Below are 15,722 nucleotides of genomic sequence, written 5' to 3'. Positions count from 1 at the left end.
ATATTTAAATATCAATCCTTAGTTATATTCATCATGGCTTATTTTGCTCATGCTTCCTTGAGAAATATCTTCAGCATAAAATGGTGTGATAGTTACTGCAAAGTAACTTGCAAGTTCCAAAAATCTAAATGGAGATATGTGTGTGTGACCATGGTAATTGATGAATCATCTTCCTGGCATAGAACTGGAATATCCTATGCTGTTTCTGAAATGCAACGTGCTTTAAATTTCCCAGAATTTTAGTCTTGTGCTCGGTGTTCTGAGGATCTTGGACAAGTACCCTGACATTCTTCTGTGGCTTTGTGTAGGACCACAAACCAGAGGAACTGGAGTACAGTAAAGCATCATTTAAATACAAGGCACAACTGCTTTTCAATGGAAAGTGCAGAGGTAGGAGGGAACGTGGAATAAAGGACCCTACTCTAGGCAAGGACAATGGAAAGCATGAAGCAGGAAATAGGTTATATGGTTAAGGGGGGGACACAATATCCTGAAAAAGCCTATTGAAATTTTTAAATGCTTGCTCTTTGTTGCAGATTAATCAGCCACTCGATGGGGATTAACAGTGGAGCACCTCTTTGTGTCGCCTTTCCACCTCTGTGTAGCACAAATAACAACTTCAGCACTTCTTCAATAATAATTATGAAACTGGTATTAACTGAATGGCAATTATGGATTTTTAACTCTAACTCACAGTAAACCAGCAAGCCATATGTTGAAATTCTTACCAAATAGCTTTTCATTCTTAATGTCTCGTATCTCTACAAGAAGTTGCAAGATACCTGTTTGTACAAGAGGAATATAAGCATTACTTGCCTGAGGAACAGAAGCTGAAAGAGAAGACACCCTAACTTGTTCGTGGAGTTATGGTAGTATTATTTATATAGATATAACAAATACATATATTTTTTATGGTAATGAAAATGGCTCCTCAGAATGCTGACTCGGAATCTATGCAAGTTCAAGATCTACCTGTGGCACAGCTTCAGAAACCAGAAACCAAGGAGAATGAAAGTAGGGAGGAGACCATTAGTGAAGGATCCATAGACCGGATACCAATACGCCTGTGGGTGATGCATGGTGCAGTAATGTTTGGCAGGGAATTTTGTTATGCCATGGAGACAGCTTTGGTAACACCTGTATTGTTACAAATTGGTAAGTAATTCTCATTTCTGTGAGTCAAAGCTTTCTATATATTTTTGCATTGATTGAAGCCAGGCAAAGAGGGAAGATGTGTCTGCCAGCTAAAGGTACACAAGGTAAAAAGAATTTTAGTTTTTTTCCTTAGTGCCTGTAGCACAGACTCAACTGTGTGATCATGTTTAAGTGGGAAGGATTCCTACATGCATTCATCTTCTGTCTAATATTGCTTCCCTCTGTAAAAAATGTAGCCTGATTTAATTCTAAAATTCTCTACTACAAGGTAAGTGTCCTAGAAACTAGAAACAATCTTAGGCTATAAAGGCTTGCAGTGAAGCATTTTTTTAACTTATGGCAAAATGCTTCAGGTTACAGTACTTTACAATATCTAAACAGTTAGATAAATTGTTTTTTCCAGTTAACTACTGCATTTATTTCTAACCCCTAGAGAGTCTTGTTTTGTGTGATTAATCTGCAGTTTACAGCATGTGAATGCACATGAATAAACTATGAATACCAATAGCCTTAGATGATAATGAGGGGAGTGGTGTGGTTAAAATAGGGATAGTCAGTGTTGAATTTCATGGTGAGTATTGTCATTAGGTTTCAAATAAACTGTTTACATTATTAAGAGTATCTGATATTGCCTTTATCAAATACAGAAACTGGTCAATCATATATCAGAAAATATGACACGACACAGAATGGAAATGCCAGATTGAGTGGGGAGTAAACCAACCATGTGTGTGCACTGTATAATTGTCTATATATTTGTATATTATATGTTTGCTTTGGCTTACCTGTGCAGGTGTACCTTACAGCTTGCTCAGCTGTGGCCAACCAGAAACACTCCACCAACTAAATAATAATGTTCAATGAATACTATTTACAACATTGATTAAAAATTTCCAGATTAGCATATTGAATTAATCACATGGGGGGTTTTTGTTTGTTTGACATGAGAAAATGGCATTTTAGATTCAACTTGTGAGCATGTGATGTACAAGTCCTTTCATGCAGTCTTGCTGCAGTTAAAAATGTGTTTCATATTAAATTGCAAGTTGATTTATTTTGGGTGAATGGAGTGAATAATCATTGCAGTTAGTGCCATGGGAGATGCTGAGGAGTTAAGCCTCTATGTTTTCCTGAAAATGTTAATTTTCAGAGCTCATCAGATGATCTTCATGGATCTGTTGTTTGCATAGTTAAAACAGATTCTAAAAAGCTCCAAAAAAAAGAGCTTTTCTGATCAGCCTACTTGCTAAATAAAACACATGCAGCTTCATCTAGGAATGTTTGTAATGTTCATAAATTGTTCTGTGAGGTTTTACCTTTTGGATAAGTTGAGATTTAGAGACTTCAGTCCCTTTTACTGGCAGCATTGATTCAATAACTGTCTACCATAAACTCAAAAACTTTCATCCTCCTTTGCATGGAGAAGATCCCTGGTTTTGTAAGTGACCTGTACGTTTTTGTTTGCTTTGTTTGTGCTGGCATTTGGATGATTAAAATGTATGGCTGGCTAAGCTGACTTTACTTTACCATAGGGTAAGGTCAGACAGTGTAAATAAACCATCCTCCTAATTACTGATCCATCTCCCAGTTTACATTTCTTTTGTGAGCTTTTCTAGCTGTTTCCTCCAGATAATTGAAAAATATCTCTTCCCTTCCTTCCCTAACTCCAGTGATCAAAATAACATTGGGATTTGGGGGAAGGGAAGAAGAGGGCTCCCAGTTCTAGAAAAGCTGCAAATTGACAAAGAGATGTCAAAGTCTGTGGGGATGCAGCAATGATGTTCCAAGCCACAGAGATCAGAAATGGAGGTAGCAGTTACATATGTCAGTGCTTTGGGAGCTAATTGAAATCTTTCTGCTTGGCTTCTGTGCCATCAGCGTGGCTAAAAACAATGTTGGATTCACTGAAGGGTTAAGTTATTCACGGGTGACTTATCTGGCCTCTTTGTTAATTACCTCTTACATGGTTCTGTTTACCTTTATCAACCTCAACATCTGTCTGCCTCAGCATGAACTATATTTATTCCTCACTGGAGGGGGTTGCAATATAGCTGTCGAACTGATGTAATATTCCCTTTGCTTCTTGTTTTGGTAAAAGCAAAGATCAGTTTCTGTGAGATTAAATTGGTTTGAGAAACTATATTTGAGAATTGGCACCTGGGGAAGTGGGGTGACTCAACCAATTTTGCTTATAATACACTGAAGAACAAGAAGCCTTTTGGGTATCTGAAAAAAGATGACTCTTTACAGGCTGTGTTGAATATTAACAATTAAACCTTACAATGTGTGCTTGTGCTTTTCTGCACCTGGGAAAACTTTGATCACTGAAATAATCTGAGATTCTTATCAGATATTACCATGAAAACCTTAGCCACATTAGTATGGTGTTACACTTTCTGCTTGCAGTATTTGACTTTCTTTGCAGTTTGAGTACCCTGGATCAGAGGTATAGTTATGATTTGGCAGATGACCAACCTGTCCTACTTGGTCTGTAGCCCATAAGATTTTATCAGCTGAAGGAGATGGTCACTCAGATGGTCCCTTTCCAGTTTAGTGGTGGTTGAACTCATTGTGTTTAAGTTTCCTGAAGTTCTGAAATTTTAACAAGATAACTTGAAAGCATCAGTGAAAACTGCTTGACTCAATGCATACTGTGAATTGGAAAGGTGCTGAAGCACCCAAGTTACTGCACCCCTCTGAAAGAAACTCTAATTTCTGACTTTAATCATTGTCTTTATTGCTATAATTGATGTTACATTGCTGTGTCAGAAATGCAACTACAAATCTATAACAGCCTTGTAGTCATAACTGGGCTTTAGTAGCCTGGCAACAAGTGCAAACCAAATATATATTACATGGTTTTTTTAATTACAGCTTGCTCTCTGGTTTCTTAGTATTTGCAGCTTAAGAATTCAAAATGAAGCGGTGAACTTGTTGAGAATTCAAACAATGTAAAAAAATGCCAAATATGAGAATTCTAGTCAGAGTCCAGATGAAATTATATTAGTTGACACTTGCAGAAATTATAACCTCTAAAAATCTCCATTAAACTTTTTGGGACCTGTTCAGTAAGCACTTTCTACCACCCAATGTTAAATTTTACTAGAAAATAAGCTTTCAGCACCTTCAGAACTTAAGTTTTACTTGTTCATGAGTCCAAGGATTGTGAGAAACTGAGTGATTCATGTTTTGCTTGACTATTAACACTGCTGTTTGCTTCCCCTGCACAGAAACTACAAATTCCATAGGAGCAGGATGAGGCCTTTGTCTTCTGAAACATCTGGTATTTAATGCTGCTTATCTGTGAGAGGGAATTAAAATCCCTGCTATTGTTTATAAATGACAGTGTATTTTCTTCCATCATTAAACTTGGCTTCTAAGGATTAAGTCTCTAAAATCATCCCAGTTCATAAGTTCATGGAAGATTTGGATACATGATGAATTTATTTTGCACAGGATTTTGCATGAATAAAAGTAAAAGGAGGAGAAACCAAAGACTGGTGTGATGTAAACTTGGAGAAACTGCTTTTTGAAGAGACTTGTTCAGTGAAATCACAATACATTATTCTGTTAAAAACACTCTAAACCATTAATAAATACATAACTTGGTAATTTCAGATTATTTCTACTTTATTTCAAACAAAATTTTTGTTTTAATACAAGATGTAAATCCATTTTAGTTCTTCTGAAAAGTGGGATGCCTGTACCTTTTTCATTAGGACTATGGAAGGAAAAAAAAAATCTGTATTTTGTGACTTGGAGTGGCTGCTGCTTTCAGCATGAAAAACTCACTGTCTGAGTAATGAGTAGTGGTAGCTGTAAACATGAATTTCACATTTTATATTTAATATGATAAAAGCTTTGTCAAGCCTTCACTGTTGCTTCAAAGGCTCTTTCAATGCTATTGAGATTTTTATGAATAGTTAATAGACCCAGAAGTGACTGTCAGCACCAGAGCTGTTCCTCTTTCCCCTGCATCAATTAAATATATTACACTGGTGCTCTTTAAAAGTATCTATGTACATTTACATAGTTTCATAAGGAAACATAAGGAAAATAAGTTTACATGTGCTGCTTACCTTTATAATGTCACTTAAATTTAGGGATGTTTGTCTGGTATGCTGCAGGAATAGCTGAGTTTTTTATGCATTTCATAACTGAGTGCCTCTCTGTGATAGCATCACTTTGTTTTACTGTGAGAGTTAATGGGTTCTTCTAGTAAACATTGGCTAGTCTACCATTAATTATTGAAGTTGGTCATTTTTAGCTTACCCCTGATCATCAGTGTTGTTTTTAGGCCACAACACTGAAAAACAGAATTTCTGGAAATTGTATATGTCACTGCTAATTATTAGATTTTATTAAAAAGAAAGGCTGAGCTACAGAGAGCAGAATATCATAGATTACTTTTGTTTGGAAATTATTTCTCTCATTAGATTCTTTCAAATCAGCAAAATGCTGTAGTTGCTCTAGTTTCATATACATAGAAAGCTGTTCAGGGGTTTGGGCTGTTATTTTACAGCTAAAGCAGTTATATATAATATCTCATTAAAAAAGAAATTGTCTAACATTCAAAATTCATCCAGCCTAAAGCTTAGCAGACTGTGCATAAAGGGTCTTGAAATCTAGTTCATGTGAAATTGCCAGGATGGAAAAAGTGTGTTAAGCAATAATCCAAACTGCTGATTTTGAGAAATCTCTGTGGTAGCTGAGAACTCATTATGCAGAAGAGATTCAATAGTCCAGAGTGAATTCTTTTAGTTTGCTGTAGTGACTCTCTCCATTGAAATGTAGTGTTGATACCTGCCTGAGAAGAATGCTTGTAGGTAAAGGGAGATTATGGAGATGTATTTAGAAACCAAGCATGAGATGTTACAGCTGAATTGGCTTCTAGGTCTGTTTCTTCAAAGGAATTAAGGTATCAATTGCTGACTCAATTCCTGTGGAAGCGGATAGCCTTCCTAAGGCTAAGCCTGAGATCAAAGGACATCTAAAAACCTGAAACATTTCTTGGGGAAGAAGGGAGCAAAGGGTTGCATGGGCTGTTAGAGGCTGCCTGTAATTTAAATGAAAAAGAGCTGAGTGGCTGGAAAGCCTCTTGCAGATGGAGGAAGCTCTTCAACACAAAGCAACACCAAGTCTATTTCAGCTCAGCTCCAGTAGTTGAGTTTATTCCTCATCTCTGCCAGAGGTTACATTAAGGTTATGTATTTTTAACTGCCTTTCTGCAAAGCTTCATCTTCCATTTCAGCTGTGTCCTACCTTACCTTGTTTTACCAGGAAGAAACTGATTTGCTATAACCTGGCCTTTTACTCCCAAAGTTAAATTCCTGTTCAATCCAGCTGCATCCGTGCTCCCAGACCTGGCTACATTTGATGCTGAGAGTGAATTGCAGGATCTCAATTTCTCTTTGGAAGAATTAATGGCTTGAGAGCTGACCTGTCCCAAGAGAGGGCTGTAACACAGCTAACCTGAGGGCAAGAATTGAATATACAGTGGATCCAGAAAACCAGGAATAATAAACAATTAAATCCTTTTTTCAGCCTTGTAAGCTTTAGTTAGTCTGTAAGATCCTGTAAAGTTTGTATTCACATCTCATGTGGTGGATTGTATAAGACTACAAATACTGTGCCTGAGGCACATGTTAATTGCTCTATAAAACCTCCCCACCCATCTTTTTTTACTTATTGACTAATTTTATGTTCACTAAGGGTTTGTGTAAGACTAATTTTACTGTACTTCTTTTTAAACTAACAAGCAAGCAGGCTTTCATATCATGTATCACTCTTACATAAAATATCTTTTGACCTCAAAGCAATAGCAGCACAGATTTTGAACACAGATAGCCTTAGTGGAAGGTTGGGTTGAAGATATTTTTAAAGCCCTTTTAAAAGCAAGATGCTATGGAACTGTTAAGATTTTTAATCCTGGGGCAGTTAGGAGCATGTGCTTTATTTCCATATGAAGGCAAATGCCATGCAGTTTGGCAGTTGTGCAAGAGCTGTTCTTTACAGCATTTTTTATATCAATGTTCTGTTTTTCTTTAAGTAACACTGAATCTGGCATTCAGAGGCACCACTGATAACACATGGCAGATTTTCAGCTGGGTAATGTGAGGATTCCTGCTGGCTCTAGGGTCCTACAGACTGTGAGTTTGGATGAAAAGCCTTTCTAGGAGCGAGAAGTTAAGTGCAAATGGCTTCATAGGCTTCTCCCATAGCATGGAATATGGTTCCTATTGCTACTTACCAGTAGATAACTTTTTGTTCCCTTTTTTTTGGCTGAATAAGGCTCACTGGAGAAGCTACTTCTAAAATAAGGTTCATATTTATTATGGTGCTGCTTTTTCCCATTCTAAATCTTTAACAGAATTCCTTGAGCTTTTAATTGTGTGCTGTGGGAATGTTAATGTGGTTTGGGTTTTCTCCCCCCTAGCACAAAGAGTGTTCACAGTACAAACTGTTGTGTGAACACTCTTTGAATCCTCAGAAGTTTTCATTTTTAGAGTTTGTGTGGTCTGAGGATAGAGCAAGTGACCAGTATATGACACAAGAAATATGAGCAGGTCTGAAAACTGTGGGCTGATAGAAGCAGCACAGTGCAGGGTAAAGCAAACTGTGTGAAAATACAGGCTGTCAACAAAGGATAGAGGTTTAAAAGCAGTTTTTTATTTCATTGTCACCTCTGTTCTTCAAATCCTTTTTTTTCCTGCAGTCTATGATTTGTCAGAAGAGCTTGAAGCGTCCAAAAATAATCACTCTCTAAGAAGGAAATGTACGTCTCTATCGTTATGTAGCTGCTTCTTCCTACCTGTAGATATTTCCAGCATGCTTCCTACCTTTTATTTGGAGTAGCCAAGGGTTAAGAGAGGCTAAACTCTTTGTTATGACTTATGTGTACTTTGAGATCTCTGTTCCCTTTCTTTTCCAAGTTCCTTTTCTCCTGCTCAAAGATCTAGTAAAGCACAGAAATAAGAACAATTCACTTACTAACTAACTGGAAGTTTAGGGGTGAACTAGATAGGGGACCTTATTAAATTAAAGAATTTTTTTATAAAATTTTCATATCAGCTAATAGCATTAAATTCTTTTTTCAGTGTATTGTAAACAGGGTTTTATATATCTCTTATCACTGGGTCACCAAGTTGACTTGAAATTCTTTCCTCTCACACATACCAGACTCACCTTGTTGTGAGGCTCAAGGCAAGCCTTTCTGCTGCTTTCAAGGGCAGTTCTAGAGTAGAAATGGGCACAGATGGGAATAAAGGAACTTCAGGATCCCTGGATTTTTACTAAGATTTCCTGTGAGTAGTGGGGAAAAGATGAGAGAAGAAGGGACAGACTTTGGCCTCCTGGAAATGCACTAAAATTTGAGTGGTTTTAAACACACATTTATGCAATGCCTTTCTTAGCCTAAACCCTTCCTCTTAATCTGCTTTCCACTACATGCCCAACATCTCTTTGTACTTCTGTCTAAACACCCTCCTCTGGGAGAAGATGTCAGGAGAAGCCTTGACTGTACATACGTGAGTTTTTCTGCTCAGGATTTGAGTTTGACCCTCAGCTCTGACCCAGAGGTAACTTTGCCATAGCAATAACAGGTGAAACATGATAGTGCTTCCATGCTCCTTTATTACAAAGTAATTGCCACCAGGGCAATTTTCCAGCAGGCAATTGCCTGTTCTTTACTGTAAGAAGAAACCTTTTAGCTCTTGGATGGGGTTCTGGTGGCAGAGACTTGCAGATGCAGAACTGAGATTTGGATGCCCAGCATTGGAACTGGCAATCCCAGCTTACTTCAGTGGGTTTCTGTTCAATGTGGACTGAGACAGGTTATAAAAAGAGAATGACTGGGAACTTTTTAGTGAACAGGAGTCTTACTTTTCAAGGAAATAGGATTAAAGCCACTTTGGAAATGAAAATACTGTTAGCAGGCCAACTCTTGTAATGTTTTAATATAGGATTGTCAGAGCTGCAGCCCCTTGAGCTCTGTTCCCCTCAGTCTCCTGTGTGCTTGTTGCAAGAGTCTTTCTGTTGTGATGCCCCTCTGGGACCCCATTTAATCATCCTCTTTTCACCAAACAACAGCTGAAGAGGTTTCAAATACACTTCCTGCAGGCTGTTTTGCAAGAAATTATTGGAAATGTTTTGTGCTACTGATTCAGTTTGATAATATTTAATACAAGTCCATTTAACTAAATAGGGAAAATCCATGTTATAGATTATGTCTGCATTGGTTTGGATAAATCTCCTATAGCTCATGTAACTCCATAAACATCTTCCTTTCCCTGAAGTCTTGAATAGCTGGGTACAGATGGAGATTTTTCCAAAAACAGATGAACCCAACTCTGTTAACATTTGGTGATCTTCAGTTGGAGCCTCCAGGTGAATTTTTTCCAGGGTAGTAGATACAGAGCATGTAAACTGAAGAATTTGAATCTGAGCTTCTATTTTTAGGGAATGGTGACTTCTGGGCTACAGTTTTCTACATCAAAGTTAGGTGCCATCTTTCCAGGCTTTTGGTACTGCTTCATGTGAGGAGAGAGCTTCCACACTTGGCTCAAAAATGTCTTAAAACACTTCCAGAGCAAGAATGCTTTTCCCCGTGGAGGTGCTGATATGGGGAAGGGTATCAGAACAGAAAGGCTCAGTCCCTACAGTGGCCTGGTTCTGTCCTTGGTATAAGCTTTGTCTCTGGCAAGTTTCCCATCATGAGGTAGTGCAATTGCTTTTATTATGCCCATAAATTTTGTATAACTTCTGCTTAGATTATCTTCACCTTGAATGTCTATCCTCCCCTGAATCCCAGTGTCTGTTCTTTCTGGCTCAAGTGATAAACAAAGCTTGATAATTTTCTATGTGTTCTCTGTATTGGCTGATTGGCTGTAGAAAAACATGAATTTCCTGCTTTTATCAGTTGTGCTGCTCTGTAAACAATAGTCTTTCAATAATTCAGTCTATCAGAATTGAGCTTACCCGCCCCCCCCCTCCCCCCCCCCCCCCCCACCCCCCAGGATAATCTGCAAATTCCAAAAATATCCTGCTTTAAATGAGCTCTTGATCTGGAAGTGTTTTAATACCTCTTACAAATGTTATATCTGGACACTTCTGGAAAGTAAAGTATTTCTTTGGAGAGTAGAGATCAAGTTCATGCCCTTAAGAGTTCATATAGGTGGCAGGAAAATAAATATTAAATTACATATTCTAAAATTAGTATTAAACTTGGGCACTCTGGGAAGAATCTCCATGAATTTAAACTAAAGTGTCTCAGGTATTCAGATAAATGATTGTTTACTGGGGTTAATTAGTTGTAGTGGAGACAGTTGTGGTATTCATTATGTTTTCTTTGCCTGATTTGGAAAGTCAGAGTCAGTGTCCTACCAAGCCAGACATTTTCTGGCAAGGAAGAGTCATTACAGGCATACCTGCTGTCTTACATGGACTGCATCAGGTGACTTCAAAATGATTGTTTATCATACTCAGCTGCAATTTAAACAATTTGTGCAGCGATTGGATGTCACTGAAGTATCTGATCTGCTGTTTTCTTCCAAGCTGCAGCAGAAAAGAAGAGCAGATGCAGTGTGCTTTGCTCTTTTTTCCCCCTTTAAGTCATTATTCTGCAAAACTTTAAAGGAATAAATTTCTGGTTGCTAGACTTTGGTGTCAGTTTATCACCTCTGTAGTGGTTCTGCACTACATGTGGTGTTTTAGAAAAAAGGGTTTGGGTATTCCTGATATTAATCCCTTTGTAAAATAGAATCATAGAATGGCTTGGGCTGCAAGGAACCTTCAAGACCATCCAGTTCCATCCCCCTGCCATGGGCAGGGAACTTTCCACTAGACCAGGGTGCTCAGAGCTCTGTCCAAGCTGCCCTTGGACATTTCCAGGGATGGGGCAGCCACAGCTTCTCTGGGCAGCCTGTGCCGGGGCCTCACAGGGTAGAATTTTTTCCTACTATCCAATCTAAACCTATCCTCCAACACAAAGCAACAAAGCTTACTTAATACTGACCTTAAATAAGAGCAGAAGGAAACTGTCATCTGTATGAAATTAAAAGAGAACTTAAATTATTTCCTTTCCTTTCTGTTACAAGCAACAGAGTTATGCCAGAAACAGAGTTTTCAAGCCCAAACTGGCTGACATCTCAGAGCTCATGGCTGGGTCTGTGGTGAGCAGCAGTGTTGACACCCCTTCCTCAATGACTTCCTGGATCCCCCCAGTACAGTCTCACTGCATACTTTTGAGAAGCTCAGGAAATGCATGGGGGAGCCTTCACAATACTTGAGGTTGGCATGAGAAAATAAAATTTTGTAATCAGTTAAAAGGCTGAGGGTGGTTCTTTCTCTGTAATTTAATTAAGCAATAGTGCACCAAGTGCTCCCCCTTCTCTGAGGTAGTCAAAGTCATGCGTCATAAATTTTGTGCCAGGGACTCCATTGGTCTGGAGAGAGTCAGTGTGTGCCAGAGGTTATTTTTCTGCACTGTGTATTCCTACCCTATTGATGTGGCAAATATGTTTAAAATAAGTTTTCAAATGTTTTTAAGCTGTAACATTCAGGAGAAGAGTTTGGTACAATTTTGTCAGATATGACAGGATTGCCAAATCTTTCAAATTATTTAGGTTTGAATCTTAAAAATTATTCAGGGTCTTTGTTGGATGGCTGAATGATGCTGTGTTGCTACATCTGTAACTTATGTATAACTTGTATATATGTATAAAGAACATATATTTATATAACATATAATATATACATGTATATATAATATATCAATAACTTGTTCCATTCTTTTGTAAGATTAAATAGCAAGAAAAAAATCACACACAGAGTGATAGAAAAGAAAACTGGTTTTCATAATATATAAAGACACTTGTCTAATTGTTGGAATAGAGTTCTGTTTTGCTTCCTCCCCAGTAGGGTCTCTCATAATTTGCACATTTGGAAAGGAAAAGTTTGCTGTCATTTGTGCTAGTGTGCTCTGCTTGTTTAACTTCAGGTTTTATTGGTAAATTTATCTTTCCACATGTAGCTTCACTGATTGGGCAACATAATACATGTGAGTAAAGATCACATTTAAGGGTCTGCAGTAAGAAGTAATATTCATCTTGTATTATTACATTTTATTCCAGACTATCAATTCCTGTTATTTGGTGCAAAGGGACTCCATGGATCTCATTATCCTTCACGTACAAATGCAGTTGTATAATTTTTAAACAGCTGAGTGAGGGTGGGGAGCCACTTCTCTGGGCCACAGTGAGTGAGTTATTTGGAGTGATGCCTGAGACTCTGCTCTAGTTACTAAAATTTCCTATAAGAGCAACCCTGTAGTATGACCCTGCAAGCTCAAAATACTAAGATCAAGGGGTTTATTAACTAGAATTTAGAAAACTTCAATGTGAAAGCAGCTCTGCTCTTAAATTTCCCCTGTACATGTATAGAACGTGTTTCACGTAAGTTAATGTTCAAGCCAAAACATGCAAGTTAGGAAAGTTTGAAAGTTTGAGGCAGGTTCCATAAACACCAGCAGTGTCTTTAATCAGCCCCAGAATTACATCTGAGAGGATGGTTTTCTATAATGCTTTACCACAAGGCAGGTGGTTGGTGGCATGAATAGCTACAGAGAAAACCCACATTTTTTGGCAGGGAAAATCCTCAGTTGATTAAAACTCTCTGTCTGATAGTCCTCATGCTTATATCTAGAGATTGTTCAGCCTGTGGTGAACTGCACTGTTTTTCCTGGAGCAGTGTACATGGAAAACTGTGCCTGCAAACTCCAACATGCTGTTCATTTGTTGCAGCAAATGGGGAAAGCACTAATAGGATTTCTGTTCTGCTTGATGTAGCCACATGAGGAATTAACCTCAATAAAGGCAACTGCATAGAGGAATGCAGTTTCTCTTTAGGGGCTTAGGATAGGTTGTTTGCAAAATTCGCCTGTTTGGGTTTGTTTTTTTAAAGCAAACAATGAATAATGAGCTAGGAGAATCAGCATGTTTCTTTATATATTCATTCATATAATTCAGCAACACTTTTGAAACAGCAAATAATTTAAAAGCAGATGCTGTGTTACCACTCTGCTGACTTTCTGGTAGAGCTTCCCAGTAGCACAGTTTTGACCAAAATGATCCCAGACAGAGTGTTTATTCCTGTCATAAACAAACCTGTGGTCCAAAAGCTTTTAGAAAGTCCAGAAGGTTGATTTTTCAGCATGGTAACAATTAACAATGCACTTTTTGTAAGCTTGTCATAAGAATGGTGCTTTTTTGTGAGGCTTTGAGTATTGAAAAGGGAAGTAAAGCACTTTGAGAGACTGCATTATGTCAATGGGCTAAGGAGTGTGGGTAGGATCAATTCAGCTTTTTTCTTTTCTGGCAGTTTGGGGTGAAAATGGCTTTTGGATATGAAGTGTATATTGGGTAGCTATAACATTTATTAGGTATTATATTTTTTTCTGTTGGGTCAACCAGGGTAATTGTAGAAGGAGCTGCCTGCACCACCTTCTGACCCTTAAAAGGACTATGAAAATGTGATCCCAGCTGAAATGTAAAGATCAACTGTCTGGTCACTAATCCCCAGGAAGAAAAAGGTTCTCAGATGGTGTTTGCAGGGCTACACAGGCCAAAAAACACCTCCTTAAGTCAATGTTTTCATGTGACTTCCAAGCATGTAGTCAAGTATTAAAACTGGGGAAGGAAAGAATGATTTTTATCAATGTGCAGAGACAAGCTCCTTGCATTTTACTCTTGAGGCTGGAAATGAACTGTTTTCTTTGCTGCTTGCAATTCAAGGGCACAAATATTGCACTGACTGGACTCTGTCTGGCTGCCCACTCAACAAAAAAAAAATACTTTTTTGGCTACCCTCAAGTCTGCTTGCCTTCCTTTTTCAAGTTCTGTTCCTGGATACACTGAGCAGATGCCATGCTGGACTATGTATATGCCAGTCATTTGTTTGGCAGGGTGAACCAGATCCTTTATGATTCCCTAGGGCTTGGGACTTGGTGGAGTGGAACAGACACATTGGGGGAAACTTCTGCTGCAGTGGATAGGAATTAATATCTTGGTGATGCCTTCCAGCCCTGTGTTTGCTACAATGGTGGTTTAAAAGTCTTGGCCATGAGCAAATCCCAGAACATTTGAGATCTCCTAGCCCTGCTGTTCATCTTGTCCTTGCTTAGTTATGTCAATCAGGCTTTCACCTACCCTTGAGGTCTGGGTAGAGCAGTGTGGAATGGTACTCAAAGCTTCCTTTGGGCACAAACTCTTTGCCCTGTGGAGCAGAACAGCACCAGAGCAAGGAGGGCACAGGCTGCACCTACTGCTGCCTCATGGTGCTGCTGGGCAGCCCCAGATTGAATAGGTCTCTCTTAAGCCAGTGTGATTTAATTAAAAACTTGTTCTTAAGGTGAAAAGTTGTTTGTTGACCAGACTTTTTAGGAGGTTGTTTCAGTCTGGGTCAAATACCCAGAGTTAACAGTTGAGGTTTGACTCCACTTGGAGTTACAGCTAGGGGTTAACACGAGTTTTTGGTTGGGATTTGATTCAGCCATGTAAGTACATGGTCATATTCTAGGGTATTAATGTGTTAATCACTGCAACAAAAGCTCCACTGTTGATTATAGAACAGGTTGCTGAAGGATTTTCTGTGTGTGTCTAGGAACCTTTTGAGTTTGGGAATTTTTGAGGAATTCAAGCCAAAGTGTCCTGTGTTTATACATTTGTCGATATTCTAGAAACAGTGACGAAAAACCCTATTGAGCTTTGGATAAACTGGGATGCTGCATCTCTTCAGGCCACACATGTCACAGTAATTGATGTGTAATCTTGCAGCGGGAAGTGCTGCAGCGTTACGTAATGCCCCAGCCCAAGTGGGTCAGCACGGACGCTGCTGCCTTTCAATTACATCCCATAAGGGCGAGGGAAGGATCAGTGTGCTGAAACAGCTTATTGACTGCTGCAGTCATACATGGGCCTGCATACATTTAGACACTTAGTAGTGAAGGGAAATGGATGCTGATGTTGTGTGTGTGACCTTCGAGTCCTGTGTCTGCAGCTTGCTTAACCAGGCTGGGGATAAATACCCTGACATTGTGAAGTCAGCCTTGGATGATTCTATGATACAGAACACCACCTGTGTTTTTCTGGAACACTGAAGAAAGTTTTCAGTTTTTTACTTGATGTAAACACCTCTGCTATACCCTTAAAACTGCTCAACAGTGGTGGTTAAAAGAAATTTTTTTATTAGTGCTGGTTCAGCACACTGGAAGTTGCATTAGATTTAATCTATATTCCATTTCAGCTTGTTAAACTCTGTGATGCAAATTTCTTATTACTGTCAAAGTGATATATTTCTAAATATTGGTTAATAAGTGAGAGAGCAAGAAAACTTAAAAACAAGTTTCCCAAGAGCCAAAAAGGACAGCACAGATAATCTGGCAGACTTGAGTGAATCAGCTTCAGCAGTAGGTGGGAGCCCTTGGCAATGTAGTCTTTCCTTGCTCTCTCTGCAGCTTATTTTCCTGCTGCAGCATGGGGAGAGCTTGTTTGGCGTTCTCAGTATTTGAGCAT

At 38.7% G+C, this 15,722-nt stretch overlaps 1 protein-coding gene across 3 annotated transcripts in view; it reads left to right on the top strand.

Moving 5' to 3' along the window:
• Positions 1–15,722, top strand: part of SLC45A4 (solute carrier family 45 member 4) — an 85,471-nt gene that overhangs the window by 48,108 nt on the left and 21,641 nt on the right. For all 3 annotated transcript variants that reach the window (XM_036398612.2, XM_036398596.2, XM_036398605.2), the window contains exon 2: positions 537–1,155. In XM_036398612.2, coding sequence (XP_036254505.1) covers positions 912–1,155 — 244 coding nt within the window. In that variant the 5' untranslated portion in view covers positions 537–911. The remainder of the gene's footprint in view (positions 1–536; positions 1,156–15,722) is intronic.

Source organism: Molothrus ater, chromosome 1 (genome assembly GCF_012460135.2).
Source record: "Molothrus ater isolate BHLD 08-10-18 breed brown headed cowbird chromosome 1, BPBGC_Mater_1.1, whole genome shotgun sequence".
Classification (NCBI taxonomy): domain Eukaryota; kingdom Metazoa; phylum Chordata; class Aves; order Passeriformes; family Icteridae; genus Molothrus; species Molothrus ater.
The sequence above is the reverse complement of the archived record's forward strand: the minus strand, read 5'-3'. Positions and strand labels throughout refer to the sequence as shown.